The sequence below is a fragment of the Nannospalax galili genome, unplaced genomic scaffold (genome assembly GCF_000622305.1).
Source record: "Nannospalax galili isolate Female #2095 unplaced genomic scaffold, S.galili_v1.0 scaffold525, whole genome shotgun sequence".
Classification (NCBI taxonomy): Eukaryota; Metazoa; Chordata; class Mammalia; order Rodentia; family Spalacidae; genus Nannospalax; species Nannospalax galili.
The window spans coordinates 1,839,635-1,864,245 of record NW_008353937.1 but is presented as its reverse complement, the minus strand read 5'-3'; the positions used below and the strand labels follow the sequence as shown (position 1 = coordinate 1,864,245).

At 47.6% G+C, this 24,611-nt stretch overlaps 1 protein-coding gene across 12 annotated transcripts in view; it reads right to left on the bottom strand.

Annotated features, from left to right (window-relative positions):
- The window catches only part of Ptk2 (protein tyrosine kinase 2), a 223,995-nt gene that overhangs the window by 36,485 nt on the left and 162,899 nt on the right, over positions 1 to 24,611 (bottom strand). For 11 of the 12 annotated variants that reach the window (XM_029555008.1, XM_029555009.1, XM_008851064.2 and 8 more), the window contains 3 exons: positions 13,709 to 13,820; positions 5,639 to 5,725; positions 1,042 to 1,179 (listed from right to left, as the gene is read on the bottom strand). In XM_029555008.1, the coding sequence (XP_029410868.1) occupies positions 1,042 to 1,179; positions 5,639 to 5,725; positions 13,709 to 13,820 (337 nt within the window). Of the gene's footprint in view, positions 1 to 1,041; positions 1,180 to 5,638; positions 5,726 to 13,708; positions 13,821 to 14,372; positions 14,848 to 24,611 lie in introns of those variants that run through there. The other variant, XM_029555010.1, reaches the window with a different exon arrangement.

Below are 24,611 nucleotides of genomic sequence, written 5' to 3'. Positions count from 1 at the left end.
ATTTATTATTTTTATGTGTATGAGTGTATTGCCTGCATGTAGTTAGGTGCACCTGTGTCATGCAATGCCCGAGGACAGAAGAGGCTGTCAGATCCCCTGGAACTGGAGTTATGGACAGTTGTTAGCTGCCATGTGGGTGCTGGGATTCGAACCTGCATCTTCTGCAAGAACAAGCAGTGTTCTTAACCGCTGAGCCATCTCTCCAGCCCCAAAATCAAGAATGTAAAAGACACATGTTTACTTCAAAGAAAACAAAACAAATCACAGGTAACTATAGAAGCTCTTTAATCCAAATGAACAGCACTACAGAAGTCTCTTCAGTTTTACCAAAAAATCTGCAAATAAATCAACATGGTCCACAGAACAAGGCTCAGCCATGTCTTCTTCAGCCTCAGGGTGTGCTAGCTATACTCATCTGAGGGCTCTATCTTTCCAATGAACTGAATGGTCTATGACTAGAGCACCCTTTTCTTTTTTCCATCTTTCTGTAGGGATTGAGCCTAAGGCCACCTACATGCTAGGCAAGGACTCTACCACTGAGCTGTGCTTCCAGCCCCTGGTAGTTTTTAAAAAACAAAAACCTCAAAACCAGAGAATATTTGAGTAGACAGGGCATCTAAACTTTTTTTCATTTTCTTCTTCTTAACATTTTTATTGTGTGTGTGTGTGTGTGTGTGTGTGTGTGCTTACGCATGCAGAAGTCGGGGACAACTTCAGGATCACATTCTCTCCTTCCACAGTGGGTTCAGGGGATCAAACTCAGGTGGTCAGGCTTGCTGGGCCAAGTGCCATTACCTGTGGAGTCATCTCACTGGCTTTGTTTTGTTTGAGGTAAGGTCTGGCTATGTAGCCTAGGTTGGCCTCGAACTCACAATCCTCTTGCCTCATCTGAGATTATCGGTATGTACAATCAAATTCGGCTAGATGGGGTATCTTGATTTTTAGAATAACCACAGTCAAACAATCTCAGACGTATAAGAAAGAGGTGCCTTAAACCACACTTTGCCCAGGAATCAGCTCTAGCCAGGAACACTCAGTTACCTCCACACTAGGCTGCCACACAGACATCTCCTGAGGTCTGTGAGTCCATGACTCTGACGGGTCCAGAAGAGGTGCCTGACCTGGGTAGATACTGCCGGCCATGGCTGTAATTCCATGGGAACCTGGGTAGCCAGAGACCTGTAAATGATGCAGAAGTCAAGGTGAGCTTATGGTACAACAGAGCTTCAGCTTGGTTCTGATGACACACAAAACAAACCAACTTCCATTACAGAGAAAGGATGCTAGAAAAAGGCCACCATCTCCAAGCCTAATCCCATGAACATGAATGTTGTGTGACTTGACAAAAGGGCTTTGTAGATGGTGCCTCTGTCTCATGGTCACTGAGATGGGAGTTGACTGGATTATTCCATAAGACCCAACATAAGTCAGGCTGAAAGCAGAGGACTAAGAACAGGTCGGGGAGACCCCACACTGCCCTCTTTGAACTTGGCAGGAACTTGGACAGAGGGACCATGAACTCAGGCAGCAGACAGTAGCACACGAGGTGGTTCTTCTTCGAAAAGATTTCTTTTTTACTGGTTTTGTGTGTGTGTGTCTATAAGTGCATGTGAGTACAGGTGCTGGTGGAAGACAGAGGTGTTGGATACTCTGGAGCTGGAGTTACAGGTAGCTATAAGCCAATGGCGTGGGTGCGGGGAACTGAACCCAGGTTCTCTGCAAGAAGTGGGTTCTTAATAATAGTTTCAGGAAAGGCAATTTTCTGTCTCTGTAATAGAAAGTGAATACAAACATATGCCAAGAGACAAGAAGCTAGTTATGGGGGCTGGAGGCTAGCTCACTCGGTAAAGGCTGCCTCACAAGCATGAGACCCGAGTTTGATCCCCAGGAGTCACATAAAAACGCAGGGCATCGGGACTGCAGAGATGGCTCAGCGATTAAGAGCACTGACCGCTCTTGCAGAAGACTGGGGTTTGAATTCCAGCACCCACATGGTGGCTAACAACTGTAACTCCAGTTCCAGGGAATTTGATGTTCTCTTCTGTCCTCTGCATGACATGGGTACACTCATGCATGACACTCATATACATAAAAAATTAAAATAAGTTATTTTTTAAAATGTAGGGCTGTTGGGCGTGGTGGCACAGGCCTTTAATCCCAGCACTCGGAGGCAGAGGCAAGTGTATCTCTGTGAGTTCAAGGCCAGCCTGCTCTACATAGTGAGTTCCAGGCTAGCTGGGGCTACAGGGAGACCCTGTCTCAAAAAGAAAAAAAAAAAAAAAAAAAGCAGGGCGGGGTGGTGTACACTTGAAGGAGACAGGTGGAGACAAAGATCCCTAGGACTTGTTGCCCAGCCCGTGTATCCTAATTGGTGAACTCCAGAACAATGAGAAGGAGGAAAGAGCATTCCTGAAGATAACACCTGAAGTTGTCCTCTGGCCTCCACATTCACCTGCATACACATGAACAAGCATACACGTATGCACACACATATATGTACACACGTATTACAAAAAGAAATTTACTTTGGAATTTTAATTTATGAAAATATCGAGAGTGGACCACGTCCATATGTAAGAGTAACAGGAGCCACGAACTGCTGCCCCACAGTCAGTTTCAGGATTTCCCTTCCCAGCTCACCACCGTCCCCCAGCAAGGGTCACAGCAACCATGAAGGTAGCCACAGAGTGTGGTGGTGCAAGCACATAAGCCTGGGCTACAGAGCAAGAGCCTGTCTCAAACAACAAACAGCAAAGCTAGGCATGGAGGCACACCACCTAATCCTGACACTTGTGAGGCAGAGACAGGGGGAATACCAGTTTGAAGCCAACCTGGTCTACACAGTGAGTCCCAGGCTAGCTAAGGCTAAATATCAAGATCCTGTCTCAAAAAATTTGAAACAACTCCCTAACAAGAACAAGAAAATCACAACAAAACTTGTAGTGCTTCCTGTGAACGAGGTGCTGATGATGCAGGAGAGGCTTCACAGTCTGTATCTGACAGTGGGGCTACAGCAGAGAGGGGATGTTCAGTGATACATGGTGGTAAGATCCAGGCAAAAGCAGAGCAGAGAGGATATCTTGGGACAGATCCTCCTTAGCTGAGAGGGCAGGAACAGACTCAGGATGTCTTCACGTGGTTCAGATCCATACTCCCAAACATCAATACAGCCTTTAGTAGAGGTTTTGCACATTTACTAGGTCTCTGGGTATTGGTTTATACCAAAACTGCACAGGGATAGAATCTAATTAATAGGAATTCCACTAAATGAAAAATGTTGTGGGGCTGGAGAGATGGCTCAGCGATTAAGAATACTGACTGTTCTTGTAGAAGACTCGGGTTTGAATCCCAGCACCCACATGGCAGCTAACAACTGTCCTAACTCAGTTCCTGCACATATCTACACACAGACACATAATAAATAAATAATAAAAAATGTAAATAAAATGAATAATAAAAATGTAAAAAGAAAAAGTGGTGCAACTTTTTTTTTTTTTTTGGATGTGTATGAGTTTATTGCCTGCATGTAGGTAAGTGTACCTGTATTGTACAATGCCTGCAGAGGACAGAAGAGGCTGTCCAATCTCCTGGAACTGGAGTTATGGACAGTTGTTAGCTGCCATGTGGGTGCTGGGATTTGAACCCAGGTCTTCTGCAAGAACAGCCAATGTTCTTAACCACTGAGCCATCTCTCCAGCACCTATTATTTTTATTTGTGTTTATGCGTGTATTGCCTGCATGCAGGCAAGTGCACCTGTATCGTGCAGTGCCCATGGAGGACAGAAGAGGCTGTCGGATTGTCTCAAACTGAACTTGGGTACTGGGAACTGAACTTGGGTCCTCTGGAAGAATAGCGATTGCTCCTAACCACTGAACCATCTCTCTAGTCCCTGTCCCACTTATCTTTGATGAAAACTGATCTATCACTACCAAGAGAAATTTCACGAATTTTCACATTAAAGAAGTTTTGTCTAATACACAGTAGTTTTCTAAATATCTCTCAGGGGGCTTCCAATGTAGTGAGGTCAGACACCGCTAGCAAACAAGTCCCTGAGTCCCAAGCTCTGAGAGTGTGTGGGAAACACTCCTGCCTGTCCAGGAGAGACAGAACTGAAAGCCAGCTCAGAAATAAGTGATGCTCCTGTCCATTGCCTCTCTGGCCACTCTCTCGCAGACCTTGGGCATGTCCCCAGGGCAGCAGTGCTGTTTGCCAGAGCTGAGCACCCACAGCCGTTGGAAGAGTTGGCCCTCAGCCTGTCCGCATCCCTCCCGGTGCTCTGACTCCTATCCTGGTCAGAGTTCCAACTCTTTTGATTTGAACTGGACATCTAGTCTGGCCAGCTGAAGGGCCCCTGTGAACCCCTCACAGGACAGGCTTGTCCTCTTCATGTCCTAAGCACCTAGACGGTCCATGAATGAACTCGGGGCAATCCTCTTGCCCCTGTGTGTGGCTACTATGGGGCAGTGCCTCCCAGAACAAAGGTCTAATGCGCTGGCTACAAATCACTAGATGGTTCTCAGTGAAGGGATAGTCTTTGGCTCACTTCAGAATTCATGTATGGAAAACTGGAGGTAATGTAGATGGAGCTTCAAATTTACCCAGGATCCCACTGTCCTACACTAACCTTCCCTCGTGGTAATAGTACCAACAGCTAAAAATTTCCGTCCATACTGGCCCACGAGGTCTTCACTTAACTTGTTCTCGTAGTCCTGTAAAGGGTGGCAAAGTATCCTATCCTCAGCAGACCATGTCATGAGTAAAATGCTGATCCCTAAAGCACATACCTCACTTCACTTACATTAAACTCTGCAATGGGCCAAATACATCCCTATTAGCTAGAGTCAGAGATCAGAAGGGTGGTAACCTTTGCACTGGGGGGATTGATTCAGAAGAGTGGGAGAAAGCCTTCTAAGGACCCAGGTGTCAAAAAGGATGTGGACACAGGGGTGCTGGTGCCCATTACCAACGAGGCCTGTACGTTTCATGACCCAGGAATTGTACTTCAACAGAATCTCATCTGTCCCTTAGCTATTCACTCTGCCTCCAGCCTTCTAAAGGATGATCTTCTGGTTTGTGCAAATGTCTGCTGCCTGGCCGGCACACTTCCACCTCCTCCACACAGCATCTCACCAGTGTTAGCTCTGCCTGGTGAGCCCTGCTGGCTCCAGCTTTTGCCTTACATGCAGGAGGGAGAAAACAGGCCGAAGAACTGCCAGAGGTGGTGGCCTGCTGCTTTAAGATCACATGACTGATGACTGTCCTTGGCCTCTGGGAGGTTGGAGGGGTGGCACTGGGGGGGGGGGTGCTCCAACCTAACCACCACTGAGGCAGTGACTAAGGTGACCACTTTCTTTTTGGTCTTTTTTGAAACAAGGTCCCCCTGTAGCTGCAGCTGGCCTGGATTCGCTAATGGAGACCAGGCTGGCCTCGAACTCACAGGGATCTGCCTGCCTCTGCCTCCTGAGTGCTGGGATTAAAGGAGTGCACCACCACGCCTGACCAGTGACTACTTTCTTAGCTTCCATTCACCAAAATACGTAGACAAACTAGAGACTAGAAATGAATGTAGGTACATTCCCACCATCAAAGTGCTGACCAGCCAAGTAACACATTTGATATCCGCAATGACTTGTATACCTGGTAGTGATTGGACTGTACCATGTGCTGCGGGCTGGGATAAAATCCTTCACTGGACCTTGGACTAGGATAACCAGGTCTGCTGGGCTGTGAATAAATCAAAAGAGCATTGTAAGGATGAATCTTCCGATTCAGAAAAATTGTCTTATAATAAAACATACTTCTCTAAGACAGTTTGGTTGGAAACAGTAATAAAATGATGCTAAAACACTTAAACGAGGAAAGAATAGTCTCTTCCAATAATGCTGAGTGAACGGGTAGCCATGTAAGAAGTCTGACACCCTACACGAGGCATAGCATACATACCTTTGATTCCGGCACAGAAAAGGCAGAGGCAGGCAAATCTCTGTGAGATTGAGTCTAGCCTGGTCTATACAACCAGTTCAAAAAGTCTGACCCAAGCTGCTCTAGAGTTCAGGTCTTCTCTGTTAATTAGCAAAGACCAGCCTATCCTGTTTGCGCTGGCTCTCTTGGACTCTGTCCCTGTCCCACTGAGGTTGCCAGAGAGTCTGACTAGCCAGGATGAAGACTATTATGGAGTTCCAGAACTGGTCAAGCACAGAGAATAAATGTCTGTGAGCTACTACCCTAAGGGACACAACTTCAGTGCAACCTCTATACACAGGATGAATGCATCTCTCAATTCTCACCAGAGAAGTTTCCTCACGTAGCAGATGGTAATTAACCCAGAAACTCACAATTGGCCAATATGCATAGAGTAAGGGGCTGAAGAGTGTATATCCCTTATTAGGACACCTATTTCAAACCTCTGCCTCTCAGTGTTCTGGGATCAGTGTGAAAGAGGAGGCAGAAAGATTTGTAAGAGCCAGAGGGGGTAGATGATCACAGGGAGAGAGTCTTCTGGACAGCTGGTCAGTTACCCATATGAACTCTCAGCAATGGAGACAGCATGCACAAGTCCTATGCAAGCTCAAACCAGACAACATTCCAGCACATATATGGAGACGTGGGTAAGGAATCCCAATACAACCGAAGGAACTTTTGGCAACTGATGGCTGCTGGGAGGGAGAAAGACAGTGCCTTAGAGGGATGGGACACTTGGTGAGTCAAGAGGATGGACACACACTGAAGGACATATGGGGACACAAATCAGACTCTACAGGCTATATATATATGAGAATATATTAAATTGGGCGAGGGGCAGTAAGGGGAGATACAGACATAAAATGTGATGTAAATACCATCAAACTATAGTGTATAAAAACTGCAAAAATTTGGGGCTGGAGAGATGGCTCAACAGTTAAGAGCACTGACTGCTTTTTACAGAGGTTTGATTCCCAGGACCCACATGGTCGCTACAAACCACCCTTTACTCCAGTTCCAGGGGAATGCAACACCCTCTTCTGACCTCTTCAGCATTTCACAACATGGGTGCATACACAGGCAATATACTCATACACATTAAATAATAAATATATATAAAAGAAAATTGCAAGAATTAAAAAATGGAAAAACAAGTTTGACCCCCTTTTCACAATTTACATAACATTTAAAATGGTTCACAAACTTTAAGAGCTAAAACAGTTAAGATTATTAGACGAAAATAGGAGTAAAAATTTGAAATTACCTTGGGGGAGGGGGAGGCAACAGTTTCTTAGCTATGACATCCAAAACACAATAGACGAAGGAAAGAGCCAAGATAAAGCAGACGTCATTGAAATGACGTCAGGGTGGAAGGGAGCGGTGAGCAGGCCTGAGGAGGATATAGACTGGCCAAAACAAGATGCCCAACACCAAATCAAAACCAATAAGCAACTGCTTTATGATGACGGGGACAGTTAGCACTTGGGAGGCAGAGGCAGGCAGATCTCTGAGTTCAAGGCCAGCCTGGTCTACACAGTTGAGTTCCAGGACAGCTGGGGCTACAGGGAGACCCTGTCTTAAAAAGACAAAAAAAACAAAAAAAAAAGACAAAGTAACAGTGAGGCGGAGTAGAGAGTGCCCTGGCTCAGTGTGGGGAGAGTGAGATGGAGCACTGCACAGGGCGCTGTGGTGAGCCCCAGAAAACCAAACACAGAACCACCGTACAGTTCAGTAAGCCCACTAGACCAACAAGGGCACTCGCCCCCGTGAAAGCACACACATGCATGCTCTTAAGGATGCCATTGGTAATGTAGAAGGGGGAGCAACGTCTACCAGCAGACAAGTGGACAAACAAAACCTACCAGCCCCAGTAAGTGGAACTTCGTGAGGAATGAAGTGATGCTTAAATAAAAAGGAAAGATGTAGTGCCACCGACCACAACATGCATGAACTTTGAAAACGTGCTAAGTGGAAAAGAAGCACACAATACATGCAAAGTTCAGAGCAGGCAAGGTTGACACTGAGCAAATGGGTGGTTGCTGGGGTGGGGAGGGGCCTGCAGGGAGGACAATCTATAGCAGCCAGAGATACGCAGTTCTGAATACAGAGAGGGGTAATTTTACATTGAGGGCTTTAAGTAGGCAAACCAGTGTGTGGGTCCTAGCTGCATAAGGCCTATCATCAAAAGGAGGCTGAGACGGAATGTGCTGTGCAGTGAGCCAGGAGCAGACATGTGACCTCTGCTCCATCCCTGTGGGCAGTCCTGACACTGCTGAACTGACTGTCCCGTTTCCTAGCCTGTGGACAGGAGGCCAAGCCAGAGCACTGCTCCAGCCACATCCAGCTCCGAAATGCTTGTTTTGTGTTTTAGATACATGAATTCCAAGCTCAGAGTAGATGAAGGGTTTTGTTTGAAAAAGAAGCTGAAAGCAGCAGCCAAAGTCACACATGAGGGACTGGGCGTAGTGGGGACGAAACGGAAACGACCCTCCTTTCCAGCTTCCATGAGCTGCTCAATTCCTCAGCAGAGAGTGTCTCCTCAGCCTTCAGCCCTGTCACACTTCAAACAGTGCCCCCCAAGGGTAGCCGGCTCCAGACCCAGCTCCACAGAAGCATGACTCAAGGACCCCGACAGCAGTCAACCCTGCCTGCTCCGAACCTTCCATGTATTGTGTGCTCTCTTTATGACTGGTTTCTTTTTCACTATGCCTTTTCCCGTGACAGGAAGGCATCTCCTCTATGTCATTTCATATTATTATTGTGTGTGTGTCAGGGAACAACTTTCAGGCGTTGGTTCCTTCTGTCCATCTTTCCATGAGTCTCGCTAGAACTCAGGTAGTCATGTTTCATGGCAAGCAATTTCATATGCTGATCCGTCTTGCTGGCCCTTTCTTTCGAGGTCAAAGGACTGCTATTCTCATCCATCCCCCACCTTCTTTTCTCCCTCTTTCCTGTTTGTTTTTTACTTTTTTATGTTTTTGGTGTGTTTGTTATCTGTTTTTAAGACAAGGTCTCCCTGTAGCCCCGACTGGCCTGGAACTCACTATGTAGATGAGGTTGGCCTGAATCTCACAGAGATCTGTGAGATTAAAGGCTGCATCACCAAGCCCAGTTTTTCTTCTTTTGGTCTTTCTGAAACGGGGTCTCCCTGTAGCCCCAGCTGGCCTGGAACTCACTATGAAGACCAGGCTGGCCTTGAACTCACAGCGATCCGCCTGCCTCTGGTTCCCAAGGGCTGGAATTAAAGGTGTGCGCCCCCACGCCCGGCTCTGAAGGCACTTCTTAAGCATCATTGTGACTGCACTGTAGGTCAGTGGGTCTGAACCACTTCCTTCTGGGAAAACCTGGGCTATCACAGCAAAACACAGCAGTGAAGGGATACTGGCCGAATCCTCCTGGGTGAGGGAAGAGACTGAGGGAAAAAAGTGACATAGCTGGAGGCCCAGAACTGGCTGGCACCTCCCTCAGGGCAAGTCTGTACAATGAGGCATCTACACCTTGCAGAGCTCCTACACATCGCTCAGCTGGATGTGGCGGCAGAGTAGCAACAGGTCAAAGCCCAGAACCAGGACGAGGACCAACTCCACTTTGTGTATCAACATGTTATTTTGCTTGGTTTATCAATTAACTTTCTAGACTAGCAACTGTTGGGAAGAAAACTGACAACTCATCCAGCTGCTACTGGCAAAGGGAGTTTAGTATTCAGTGTGCTGGAGATGGAGCCCAGGTCTCACACGTGACAGGTATATGCAGGCACAACTGAGAATGCCATTTTCTATTAGAAACTCAAAATCAAGCCATAACTTCTTTTTTTTTAAAATTTATTTATTATTTTTATTTTATGAGTGTATTGCCTGCGTGTATGTATGTTAAGTACCCATGCCATGCAATGCCACGGAGGTCTGAAGAAGGCTTCAGAATCCCCTGGAACTGGAGTTAAGGACGGTTTGTAGCTGCCATGTGGGTGCTGGGAATCGAACCCAGGTCCTCTACAAGAGCAGTCAGTGGTCTTTACTGCTGAGCCATCTCTCCAGCCCAAGCCATAGCTTCTTGCAAATGAGGGGCAGTGTGGAATCTCAATCCTATCACTAATCTGTTACATTAAAATCCATCACCCTGTCTTGTCCTTTTCTGTTAACTTTTTGAGACAGGGTCTTGCTCTGTAGCTCAGGGTAACCACAAACTTGATATCCTCCTGCCCCAGCCCTGGGATGTGGAATGGCAGGCAAGCTCCACCATACCCAGCTTCTATCTTCCGCCTTAAATGGACCCTTTATCCATATGTAATTCTGTCACATCCTGTCAGCACTAGAAAGTACTGGCTCACTGAGCTGAGCAGACTGACGAATGCTGATGTACTCCAGCAGACAGTATGTATCTCTGTTGTGAAGGGCATTCCTCCAAGCAAGCACCATCTTCTTCGGAGCAGCTGTGATTACTTACGAGAGGCCCTCAAGGTCAGGCTGTCAATGTCCCCTCACAGGAGAGTGCGGAAGTCATCAGGCAGACACTGGAGATTCCAGGCACTCCTGAACCTCCCTGCCAGGTATAGTTATGCTCGGCTGCACGTGGTCTAGGGATGTGTTAGAATATACAGCGTGGAAGGGTGACTGAAGGGGGTCTCTGTGCTGCTGTGTCCATGATGAGGTGATATAGCTGCGTTGGGGTCACCCTTGCTTGGTAAGTCAGCCCCATAAGCTGACCGGTTTGTCGAGCTGGACTTTCATGGACTTACACTCTAGCCTGTCGCTGCACCCTATGTGGACTGTACCGGTTTGTTTACGTCTCCCTGGGAAAAGCCGAACACAATAATTTCTAACCATCACTCGGTAATGTCGCCCTGAGATCTCCACAACACTCTGCCAATTGGGAAACAGTCAAGGTCATGGTGGTCTAAGTTTTTAAAAATTAGAATTTTTGACTGAAAACTTAACTTTTAGCAATGGCAACTATGAACTTTTTTCACTGAAAGACAGGGCTTTACTTCCGTTATTCTTTGAGGAAATGTCCACCATGTGAACAGCATATTTGCTAGGTGTTTTTTGAGGAAAGCTGCCTGAGTCACCCCGGCACATCCTCGGGACAGGCATGTTGTCTGGGTGTGTGCTGCCTGGACTCACACTGTCACTCTGCACACCTTATCCAGGTCATTTTTCTAAGTGTATAAGGTTGGTGGTGAAGGTGTGTGTGCAGTTTAGTGATGCTGACTGATTTGTTCCAAGGTAAGAACAGCTCTAGCAATGCAAATGCCAGCTAACAAATGTAACGTGACTGGGAGCCCACCTCTGGTCTCACCAGCCAGTGAAATGGTCCTCATGAGTGTGTGAGGCTGTGTCCCAACAGATCCAGCTACATTCACTGTCCTCTGCTTTAGACAAACCTAGGTGTTGGGCAGAAGCGGCCCTGATTACAGAAAACTCCCTCAAAACACACACTTTGAAAAGTACCTTGGGAGGCTGGGAAAACTGAGCATGCAGGGATAAAATTATAAACTGGTCTTTTCACTCTAGAACTGAAAGAAGCCAAACCATCTCTACCATATAAGCCCGATTTTTCTCTTTTTTTTGTGGTCTTTTTAAAACAAGGTCTCCCTGTAGCCTCAGATGGCCTGGAGCTCACTATGTAGACCAGGCTGGTCTTGAACTCACAGAGATTTGCCTGCCTCTGCCTCCCAAATGCTGGGATTAAAGGCGTGCACCACCATGCTCAGCTAAAAGCCTAATTTTAAAAATCAGTCAAACTAGGGATTGGAGAGATGGCTCAGCAGTTAGGAGCATTGGCTGCTCCTGCAGAGGACCTGGGTTCAGCTCCCAGCACCCACATGGCAGCTCACAACTGTCCTTAACTGCGGTTCTAGGGGATCCGATGTCCTCTTCTGGCCTCTGCAGGGATGCCCACAGTGCACTTACACACATGCAAGTCAAACAGTCATACATATATTTTTAAAAATTAAACTGAAGTTGTTAAAAAGCCAAAAGATGAGAAAATTTAGGAAACTTAAGTACTCAGAGACTGGCAGTGTAGTTCAGTAGGAGAGCTCTTCTGAGCACTAAAAGAAGTAATATACGGTGACTTACCAACCCACATCCCCAAGAGGTAGGGTATTAATACCACCATCTCACAAACAAGGAGAGCAAGAGATGGAATAGGGACGGATGACCTGTCATCGGACTGTAAATAGCCAACCCCAGACAACAGACCTGCTTGACCTCAAGGCCTTAGAAGTAAGTGAGGAGATTCTCTGGCCTCTCAGAATGGGACTACTCTGCAATTGTCACGAATTAAAACAGGCAGCTGGGAGGCTGAGGAAGGACACAAAAACCAACTAACCACCACCCAACAAACAAAACCCTAAACCAAAAAACCCCAGAGGCTGTGGTGCCTTAAGTGCCTAGGATGAAGAGTTTGTGTCTTTTCTATGGGTAAAGAAGGATGTTTCTGTTAAGCTAGGAACATCTAGTTCTTCCTGGTTCAGAGCATGGCCCCTTGAGGGGAAGACTTGTGCCATCTGTGGAAGGAGGGCTGAGAGAGGCCTCTGTTCGGCCTGTGCTCACACCCCTACCTACACTTACTTCCAGGGTGTGCCAGGCTCATCGCTTCATACCTCAACACGGGAAAAGACATGTTTTTAGGCATTGTCATAATCCTCTTGGTACAATATTTATACAGTGCTACCAGATTTCTGAATATTTTTCAAAAAGAAAATGAAATAAAGTGTCAAATTACATTTTTAGCTAACCAAGTATCAAATGCAGGAAACTACTAACTGTATTTTTAAAAGGCTTGCTTGCTGTCTGCTTACTTTCCAGAAACACATCTGAATTAAATTATTTACTCAAGCCAGACAGTGTGGAAAGAGGCTATTCCATCAAAACCAAAGAAAGGCCTGGTCTTTAGCAAGTTCCAGGCCAGCTAGGGCTACAGGGAGACCCTGTCTCAAAACAAAACAAAAAACAAAACAACAAAAGCAACACAGCAACCAAAACCCCAAAGGTATTGAGGACTTTTTAATAGATGGGAACTGGCCAGCCATCCTAAGAGCAATGAGGTCAGAGAGGAGACGAAGAACCTGGAGATGGCAAGAGAAGGCTGGGTATCAGGTGCTGTGTCATGCCGGGTCTCACCAGGAGCCTAGACAAATGCAACACTCCCTCCAACAATCCAGCCATCAGCCACAGGCCAGAACAGGTAGAAACCGAGTACAAGGTTCCAGCAAAATCAAAGCAAAGCAAAAGACATTCGATTAGATGAAACTGGACTCATTTTAAATAAAGCAAGTGTAAAGCGTTCAGGGACTAGTCTGATGTTTTAATCCTGACTCTCTGACCTGACTCTTTAGAGATCTCTAACTGCCATAAAGGGAGTCTCCCACACTACCACCGAGGAGGAGGAGGGAATGGGGAGGGAAAGAACAGTTCAGCATCAAGTCCTGTCCCATCCTGGTTGGGCATGTTGCACATGAGGAAAGTGGATCTAACTGCCATAAAGGGAGTCTCCCACACTACCACCGAGGAGGAGGAGGGAAGGTGGGGAGGGAAAGAACAGTTCAGCATCAAGTCCCGTCCCATCCTGGTTGGGCATGTTGCACATGAGGAAAGTGGACGCCCGCAACGGCACAGAGAGGGGCTCATGTTAGAGCATCTACTACAGAATGACGTGCCTGCCGGCTCATTTCACAGACAACAGCAGTCACAGACTTCAGAAGTTAAAGGGGCACCCCAAAGCTGGGGCGGAGACCTCAGCTACCTTGGGTGGTGCTTCATCAGACCCTCCAGAGTCCCAGGACACGGTGGCCTGTCTTCTGGACTCCATCCGCATCCGCTCCTCTTGCTGCACCTTCTCTTCCTCCAGGATTGTGCTGGAGAGACAACACGTTGTGTTAAAGGGACAGACAGCTCATTGCCCACCCCACTTATCTAAGGTTCACCAGCTGCTCCCAGGAGAAAGGAGTCTTCTACACAGGGGACAGAAGGATTGGGATTCCAACCCTTCACAGAAGGAGTCTGGAATAGCTGTGGTCTCCATGGGAAAGTCTACTTAAAGTGCAGCCACAGGTAAGGAAGACAGCTGGGAAGAAAAGACCCCAATGAAAGGAAGGCCAGGCCAACACCATCTGTATACACACGCCAGAGCTTATTCCAAGCCGAACAAGAGGGCCATGAGAAATCCCAAAGCCGCCCTTGATCAAGCATCTACATGTCTGTGGCAGACTGCATGAACGCAGGCTCCCACACAGCACCAACTCACTAGCACATGGTGACCAATTAGCAGGGGGCCAAGATCTCCCCAGCTCACTCATTACAACCATGGACTAACTTCACATCAAGAAAACACACACAAAAATCCCGAACAGTACTTACAGGTGCTTCTCAAAGCACTGCTTGCTCTAAGCTGGAAACGCCCCACTTACCACCGCCAGGCTGCTCAGCGGCCTCTGAGGCAATGCGGGCGGCCTTTCAGTCCTGGCTGTCTGCCATCCTTTGCGCGCCTCAGAATGTAGCCCAGAGAGCCGTGGCCAGCCCCCCACTCCCCACAGCCTCCTTGGGGCTCTGGAGGCTGCAGGTCTTTGTAGCCTTCGTCCTAACTGTGGCCACGATCAGCTCTTCCCTCCATGCCTGCAACCTAGAGTCCTAATAATGAGGCTCATTCACAGATTCTGGCCCCTGGCAGCCAGATGCAGTAAATAACCACCCAGAATTACTCAGGAAACAGTGACATCAGCTGCATAGACTCCTTCTAATCTGGGAATCTGCTCGACTGTTTAAAAAGACATTCCTGCCGACTGGAGGCTGGAGCCTGTTCCTCTCAGTCTCCTCCGAATCAGGAACAGGCAGACGACAAAACTCATTCCATAACTCCCCTGAGTCAGCAAGCCATCACTGCAGATGTAAAGGATGTTTTTCCCCTTGAATGAAAGGAAATGTTCCCCTCAAAGAAAAGATCCTGTTGCTGCTTTAAAAAAGGTCTCACTCACAAAGCCTGCCCTCCTCTAAGTAAGACTTTGGTTTCCTTCTAGCTGCAGTGGTGGGAAGCTATGGCACAAGGTCACGCAAACACGCAAATACACACACGTCCTAATGATATTTAAATCTTTCTTGGCAGCTGGGGGTACAGTTCAGTGGTAGAGTACTTGCCTAGAATGCACAAGACGTGGGTTCAATCCTCAGCACCTCCAGCTACTAGGCCATCTACAGAGCTCTGAAATCCAGCAAGGTTTTAAAAGTGGGACAAAACTATGTCAGCTTCCTCAACCGTGTTCCCAGTAGCCAACAGCTACCTTGCCTACAAGGGGTTGCAAGTATTTCACACAGGTCACAATCTAATTCCAGTGTGAAACATAAAGGGGCAACTATCTTTTGGCAAATCCACCCACCCTCCTACCTCAGTCTGCAATTGACTTTCACACGTTTGCTACCTGGCCACCGACACAAAGCCTTTGAACACACTGCCATTCTCAGAACAAATGAGGCCTGGGCAAGAGCTAGTATAGCTTCACTCAATGGTGGAAGCACAGGCAGTTCAGCCCAGGATCACAGACCACACGCAGACCACAGACCCAAGACTGAGGGAGGAAAGGACCACGTTCTTCAGAGCACTATGTGTACATGAGGTAATCACGTGTCCAGGGAAGTCCCTGGACACACCATGTTCCCCACAGCCTCTCATACAGGCTTGTCTGCCTTTCTCTCCACTTGGACACCCCCACCTGCATTCCAAGTGCCCCCAATCCTACTACCTCTGTGAAGCTTGCCTTGAGTCTGGTGCTTTCCTCTACATTCTCAATTACTGCTCACCTCAAAGTGACTCTTGGTGAACTGCAATGTGTTTGCTGGTTTCTGTCACTTGAGGGTCCATTACATGCCCAGAAATGGCACATGCCCTGAACAGTGTTAGGTGTGACTCTATGGGCATATGGATGAGTGGAGACCCAACAGGAGCAGGCTGCTGTCTGGATGAGAGGAGCATGCTGGCCTATGCTCACAGGTGGCCAGACGGACAGGCCTGCAGGCTACTTAGAGATGGTCACTGGGCTGTGGGCCCAGATTGAGAGCAAAGCAAAGAACGGCAAATGGCCCAGAGAGGAGCACAGCTTGGTCAGAGGTCCAGAGCCTGAGTGCTTTCACAGATTCTGACATTTTATGACTTTAAAAAAAAAAAAAAAAAAAAAGCCTTGGGGCTGGAGAGATGGCTCAGCAGTTAAGAACACTAGTTGTTCTTGCAGAAGACCCGGGTTCGAATCCCAGCACACACATGGCAGCTAACAACTGTCCGTAACTCCAGTCGCAGAGGATCCAACGGCCTCTTCTGACCTCCACGGGCATTGAATGACATGGGTGTACTTACCTACATGCAGGCAATACATGCATACATATAAAATAAAAATAGTAGAATTTCTTAAAAATGAGAAAAGCCCATAAAAACCAAGGAAATAAAAACAACAACAAAAAATTAAGGTTTTTCTTCTACTTAAACCAAATTAAACACAGGGAAGCCACAAGAAGCCTAAAAGGGCCATGGCCATGTTATTCTACGTGGGTTTTGTGAAATGGCTCGTCCTGATCTTAACACTACTGTGCATCCACTTGCTAAAACCTGCCAACAGGGCCTGCGAGGTCCCTTGCTGTGAGGAGGCTCTACCTGGCCAAATTCTTCTGCTCACAGTTACTTGCCCTTTTCTGACCTTGAATTACAAGGTCCTTTGGGCCCTTACAATGCCTGCCCTGGGACTGAAGCTTAGTGTAGCTTCCTGGAAGGATGGATGAAGGATGAAGTCTTCTTTGCAGCTGAAGAGCATGTGCACACTGAGTGAGGCTCCAGCATGAGCACGCCAGACTTGTGCCTCCAAGAGCGCAAAGGCAAGTGGGAGGTGATCGTGCATCTCAGCACCACCCTCGTACGAGAAACAGCGTGTGGAATGCTCCTAAGAACCCTAACTTGCTACTCAGAGTCAGGAATAGAAACAAGCCCTGGAGACACCAGCCAGCCCATAGACGGAGCCCCTGCAGAGCCCGCCGTTGCACAGCTGCTGAGCGTCAAAGCAGCAAAGGAAGACGCGCAGGGTCACAGGGGTTGAACTACAGCATATTTTCCCAAACACAGTGTTTTTAATAGCAATACATTGCACTGGAAAGCTTTTAGCTGCCTAGGGTACATGGGCAATGAGCCCATGGTTTTTTCTGGATGGTGGTTTCCAAGTTGTTAACTTGCAAATAGATGGAACGAGAAAAGCCGAGACTTGTCACTTAGTAAACGTGAACACACTTGGTAACTGCATCCGCTTAATTATGGGCCAAAGTGAGGATGAGAATTCTGAGGGGGTAAGGAGAACTTTAACAAATTTGTTTCTTTCCCTTTAGAAGAAAAAGTTGTCAACGTAGCCAATTCGCTGTCAAAGTCCATGGGACTTAAACTGCTCCGGCTCGACTCCTCTGGCATGCAGCACCCCTGGCCATGCATCACCTCACAACCTACTGGCAAGAGTGGAAATCTACCCTCACCTCCTGGAGCAACAGGACCAAGACCAAGCCAGAGTATAAAACTAAGACTCCAACCAAGAGAGTTTCTGGAATGCTGAGGGCCAGTCAGTCAGGTGGTTGGGGTTCGAATCCCCGACTGTCCCAAAGGCAAAACAACAGTGGGGAGCAGGCCCCATCCACAGAACAGAGAAGCAGCCCCACGCTGGAGAACACTGTGAGAACGGCAAACTGTCAAGTAAATCCACGGGGGCCATACTTGTACCTGCCTCGTGGTCACCAGGAAAGGAGGAGGATTTACGCCTCCTCCACCCTTCCTGTGCCCCAACATCTTTTGCTGTTGCTATGGACAAAACCCAGAGCCTTATCTATGCCAGGCAATTGCTGTAACACAGAGTCGTAACACCTCCCCAGCCTGCACTTCGTTGTAGCATTTATGTAGTGAGTTTGTCTAATAAAAACTATAAGACATCACTGAAACTATAAGACATCTGTGTTTTAAACATGAGAAAACAATCTGTTGTATTTGATATGGGGGGAAAATGGACTCTGATTACCTAAACAAAGGGCTGCTATCATAAAATTTGTTTTGGACATAAACTCAGACTGGGTTTGTAATTACTTAGGAAGACCTGGAAAATACCCAGAGAAAAAGCAGCAAAAAATTTGAAGGGAAAAGTTAGCGGGAAAGAGCGTGTTCTGGCAAGTTCATGGGAATACCAGTTTTGAAACATGATCTCTTACAATGACTCAACATTGCCTCACTGCAAAGGAATGGACTTGACCTTTTTAACAAACTCACTGGTATCTTTGCAGAAAACAAGTCTGAGGCTTGAGCGGGGACTGTGAGTGGAGGCCTGACTCTGCCAGTCACCATGCTGCAGCCGTGCGGATGGCACAGGCACCTGGCAACCACATTCGTCTCTTCACTGATGATGTGTGCAATCTCATGCTACGGAAGCAGCCCTGCTTGTTCACTTGCTGTATTAACCACTGATTTTTCTAAAAGCCATTCTTGTTTGGTACAGCCGTGTATTTTGATTTCAGGTGTGTTTTTTTAAGGACACTGGCTGTTCTTGCAGAAGACCTGGGTTTGAATCCCAGCACCCATATGGCAGTTAGCAACTGTCTGTAACTCCAATTCCAGGGGATCCCACAGCCTCTTCTGTCCTCCGCAGGCATTGCACAACACGAGTGCACTTACCTACAAGCAGGCAATACATGCATACATATTAAAAATAAAAATAATAAATAAAAAGTATAAAAAATTAAAATATGTAAGAAGACCACAGTATGGTGTGGGGATAAATATAGAAAGCTTCTGGGCTGGGGCAGCCAGCTCAATCAATGGAATGCTTAATTAGCATATACAAACCTGGACTTATTCTCTAGCATCAGATAAAAACTGGGTGACTGGGTGGTGGCACAGGCCTATAAGCTCAGCACTGAAGAGTTAGAGACAGTAAGTTCAAGGTCATCTTCCATTCTATAGCAAAATCAAGGCTAGCCTGGGCTACTTGAGACTGTGTCTTTAAAAACAAACAAAAAACCCGAAACGGGCTAGAGAGGTTACTCAGCAGTTAAGAGCATGTACTGATCAGGACCCAAGTTCGATTCCAAGCAGCCTGCAACTCCAGCATTGCACTCACACAAAAAAATTAAATAAGAAAACAAAACAGTAAGAAACCCTGTGGGCTGGAGAGATGGCTCAGCGGTTAAGAACAGTGGTTGTTCTTGCAGAAGACCCGGGTATAAATCCCAGCCAGCACTTGGGAGGCAGAGGCAGGTGGATCTCTGTGAGTTCAAGGCCAGCCTGGTCTACATAGTGAGTTCCAGGACAGCTGGGGCTACAGGGAGACCCTGTCTCAAAAAGACCCCCCTCCCAAAAAAAAGTTGGGCCCACCGAGCCGTCCCCGCCGTGGGCTGCGCGCCAACTGGCTGCCCCAGGGGGTCGCGGTGGTGAGGGGGTCGTGAGCCCGACGGGGGACCACGGCTATTTGCCGGCTGGCTGGACCCCTTCGGAAAGAAAAGAGCCACGAAAAAGCCCTTCTCAGTAGGACCAGGGTATGGGATAACACGTGGGCTGGCCCTGAGCTGAGGTACAAGGACGCTCATTCTCCAAAATATTTTGATTTCTGGCTGTAGAGAGAGTAAAGAGAATTAAAGGCCCATTTTCAAGGATTGGAGATTTTCCTGTATTTTCTGTCTCTTTTTCTCTGTGCGCTTGTTTCCATTTAAATTGTAAAGAAATAGATTTTGGGGGGCTGGAGAGATGGCTCAGCGGTTAAGAACAGTGGTTGTTCTTGCAGAAGACCCGGGTATAAATCCCAGCACCCACATGGCAGCTAACAACTGTCCTAACTCCAGTTCCAGGGGATCCATCCGACAGCCTCTTCTGTCTTTAAAATGTATTTGAAATACAGGCTGTAGAGATGGCTCAGCAGCATAAGCACTTGCCACCTAGCCTGACAGCCTGAGCTCCATCCCTGGAACCCACAGGGAGTGAGAGAACAGGGTTCAGCTAGTTGTGCTCTAATATACACATGTGCTGCGGTATGCACATGGTCCCTGCCAAGGTCAGTAAAAAGATGTATTTAAAACGTTATTACAAACTTACCTTCTGAGGCTAAGAACACATGTGCATGTGGGATGTGTGTGTGTGTGTGTGTGTGTGTGTGTATGATGTAATATAATGGACTGTGTGGTAGCAAATGCCGTTTGCACATTTTCATTAAGTCCAATTGCTAACTCCACAAGGGCAGTTCAATGTAAATGAAGTGTATTACAATTTCCAATGCAAACACTAAAAGTACAATGGGCCTGTGAGAGAGGGTGAACAGATGCTGGTCTCCAGGTGCCCAAGTCATCTTGGCCAAGACTTTGGCCACACAGAACTCCTGTCTTTCTCTTTTGGTCAGGCTTCAGGCCCATCCCTTTTACCTTCCATCCCTTTTACCTTCCTCCACAAACCCCTACAGGGCCTCATTATGTAGACCAGGCAGGCCTTGAATTTGACAGCCTCCTGCCCCCACCCCAAGTGCTGAAATTACAGGCTTGGCTGCTTGTTTGGTTCCTGATGTGGAGCCCATATTCCTACCATTTGGCCCGGAGAGATGCTCTGTGGTTAAGAACATGGGCTACTCTTCTGAGGACCTGAGCTCAATACCCAGCACCAACATGGAGCCTAACAACCATCCGGAACTTCAGTTCCAGGGGATCTGATGATGTCCTCTTCCGGTCCACTGAGGGCACTGCACATACCCACACAAAAACATACACATAATTAAATATAAAAAAGAAATACTCAAAAATTCCTATGTTTGTCTCCCCACCTCTCCATCCAGTCTCATGTCTCTACCCCATTTGTAAGTACAAGACAAGGAGACAGAACCCAGATGAGAAGCAAACACTTCACGTTCCATGTCTGCTCCACTCCTTAATACATCTAGACACCACGCTTAGGGACACCATTCAGTGCTCAGGTACTAAGGTGGACTAAAGAAGACACACAGAAAGGAGGAGAACAGCGACAGAAAGAGAACTGATGTGAAATGTTACGGTAGCTGTAGCAGATCAAGTCTGACGGCTTCACATTCAGACGGCAAATAGCAAACAGGCAAGAGGTGTCTGGCTGCAAGTCAGACAGGCAGTGGGGAGGGATCAGAGTATGGCCAAGTACAGAAGGCTGGGGATGCCGGGAAGGATGGGTACACTGTCCAAGAGCGAGTCAGAGCACGTTCCTGGAGAGCAAAGTGGGGACCCACAACTTTGAGTGCCCTCTGGGAGTGGTGCAGTCCAAGGAGTAGTTTCTGTGAAATCCAAGTCCCAGTATAGTCAGAGACTGCACACAAAGCCACAGTCAGGCAGGTAACTAAGAAGCAGGGCACTGGGAACATTTCGGTGTGGTGGGACCAAGGAAGGGAAAGAAAGAATTAGGCAGGAACATGGAGCATGTTGTTTTTCATGGAAACAACTTAAAGTTCATAGTAAATGCCTATTAAATTTAGATTGACTTGCTTTTTAATGGGGGAAGGCTGATGCTGCAGACATTTGAGGAAGCAGGCAGAGTTCACTGGGAAACTTCTCTTTGGGATAATTTTTATCTGGCCTTCACAAGATGGTACCAAGGAGAAGCAGTGGCAGGAACTAAGCAGGAGCTGGCAAGACACCACCTGTGAAACTGCAAAGTGCTTTCAAGAATGCGTAGCATCTCATGCCATGAAGTCACATGGGAGATCTGGATTCAGAGCTTGCCTTGTAGGGCAAATGGAGGATCACAAAGGATTAGACACTGTTTAAGACATTGTCTACAGAATGCCACTTAAAAAGCACCTTTTATGTGCTCGGGGAGGTCACAGGGATTCTGTTCCTTGTCCCTCAGGATTACCTAGGACAGTAGCTGTCCCTGGCATCCTCATTTTCGATAAGTAGATAGGGAGGCGCAAAGGCATTCCCTGGGGGATAGTGGTAGAGTTTGGCTTAAACTCGGGTCTGTCTCCTAAGCTCACTATCTAAACAGTGCTGTTGCTGTTTGCCTTAAAGTTAAATTCCAGCAACCAGACTGAACTAAGGACACTAACTGGTAACTATGGATCTGCAGAGGCTCTGCTGCTATTCCTGTCTCCTAGACTACTGACAGCATTATGGGGCAGTACTTGTGACCCTGTTCTTACCAGAAAGCTAAGGTTCACAAAGCTAATTTGCGGAAGGTCACACAGCTTTGAGAACTCCACACTTTGATCCTTCTGCAGTGACCCCCTCCAGCCAGCAGCCTCATAGGTCAACCAGAACAGTGAGCCGTGTGACCTACTTGGGTAGACACCGAGATACAGCATGAATAGTGCAAGAGGAGCTGAAGGTGAGCCAAGTGCCCACAGACGTGTGTGTCAGGCGGCACACCCTCCAGAGAGGCCGCTGCTGGGAAATCCTCACTTTGAACAGAAGCTCTAAAAGCTGTTTATTATGGTTCCTTGCCACAGTACCTAACTAACAAAAAAATCAATGGAGCTTAACCAAGGATTAGGTGATTTTTCATTGCAAGTATTTGGCGCACAAAATAAAAACAACAAAAAGACGGGAGGGGTATGAAAAATGTTTACTGTTCATGAGACTAACACTGCCACAGAGGCTCGTGACACCTGATCTGAGCCACCTGAAGCTAATCACATTGTGCTTCTCATGGGTTCACCCTGTGAACAGTAAACAGGACACATGAAGAAGACAGTTTCCTTGGGTCTCAGGGGCCCACTCAGGAAAGTCTGGCCAGGAAATCTTCCTAGAACTCTGCCTAACAAGCTTCTAAAAGTCATTTTCTCAACTTAGCTGGGCAGAGAATGCACAGTTCAGTTAAGGAGGTCTCAGTGAGGCATTTGGTTACAAGCAGTCAAGAGGAGTGAACTGGGAAACATACTTGACTTCCCTGGTGGGGTTAGAGGCTATCTGTTTCTTTAGTAAATGCTTGGAGGTAACCAAAACAAAGAAAATCTTAATAATATTAATAACAGAACTTATCACGACACGTTCATGAAAACCCAAGCAAGAAATTATAAGGTTAAACGTCACTGACCTATCTGGTGGCTATACTGCAAATGTCCAAAAGGCAAAGTCAAACTCCACTGTGGAGGGTAAAGGAATGCTCAGTTACCTGTGCTCAATGTGCACAAGACGACAGCCATAGCTATAGTAGAGGCATGTATGTGCACCAGTGCTCCTGGCTGAGGTGCGGCCACACCGAGGTGAGTAGGACGATCCCTGTCCTCAAGGAGCCTCAGTCTAGTAGGGAAGAAACATACTAGACTGTGAGCTCCTCGAGGGCAGGAAAAGTGCTCCGGTCATCTGTGCCTCAGCGACCAGCACCTGAGCTGAATGCAGGGTGCGGCTGTCTGTGGCAGAGTGGCTAAGCGCAAGAACACAGAGCTGTGAGAGGGTGCATGCAGGCTGGCAAGCTGTGAAGTCACAGAAGAGTCAGTGCAAAGAGGCCAAGAAAGACGGGAAGGCCTCTGCAGGCAGAGGAGGTCTTCCCTATGAGTCTGGCCTTGGTGTGAGAAGTGAAGGGGTACAAGATAATGTCAGGCCCTACTTGTGGCCTGCAGCCTTTGGCTGGACACAAAAAGCCACAGGAAGCCAGAGGAAGGTGTTGGAGGAACAGAACTGCTTTCTGAGAATGTCAGACTAAGTCAGTTACTTCCAAACAGACGAGAAGCTGCAGGTGAGGGAGAAGCTGCTCAAAGAAGGTGCTCTGCTGCTTGCACCGTGGTGTCCCACTGGCAATTTCAAATGGAAGCTCAGCACTTGTGACAAGTGGGCAGGCCCAAAGCTGTAGATGGAGAGGCAGAGCCCAGAGCAGGCAGGCCAGGCAGGGAGGAAGAGCACTGGATGCACAGGAGGTGGGCAGGGGCCTGGCCAGCCCAAGTTCAGGGGTGGAATAGCGTATCTGCGAAGTGGGGTAGTCAAGAAGCAGGCCTTTGGGCAGTGAAATCAGCAGAGAAAGGGGTGCAGGGAGGGGGACGGACCTCCTGTCAGCCAGAAAGGGGGAGATGCCAATTACAGGATCTGTCAATATGAGGAACAGAGCAAAATACCAGCCCGCCCCTCCCAAAAAACCCTGAGACACAAAACCTACAACTGCTTCTGAGCAAACCAGCTTGTCAGGGTAATTGCAGCAAAAAACTAAGAAGCAAGAGATCAGAGAAGACCGAGGGTTTTCAACTAGAAGGAAAGTGACAAGGATGGACTGCCACTGTTGGAGACACTGAGAGGGAGGCCTACCATGAGAAAGGCCACGCAGAGCTGTCCCAGGGAAGGGAGGGACCCCCAGGGAGGAGAGTGGACAGGACCACAGGGTGGCTGGTCTCATGGAATGGAGCCTCACTGCACTAAATGAACACAGCTTGTCTTTTCATGGACACTTGAGCTCTCCGTGTTGAGAACACAAATGTGTTTGGCAACACCACTGACTGGGTAAACCACCTACGTGAGTTGGGCCACCATGAGGCCTAACTTCCTGAGACACTCCCCACAAAGAGCTTCCCTAGCAGATTGAGCAGTGGCTGAGGAGAAGGTGGTTAGATGAGCTCTCGAGGTCTTCTGGTCTGTGACATTTGAAGATGATTATTAACATGACTAAAACACAGCAAGTATACAAATTCACATAACTTCAGGGAAGGCCCCTAAGT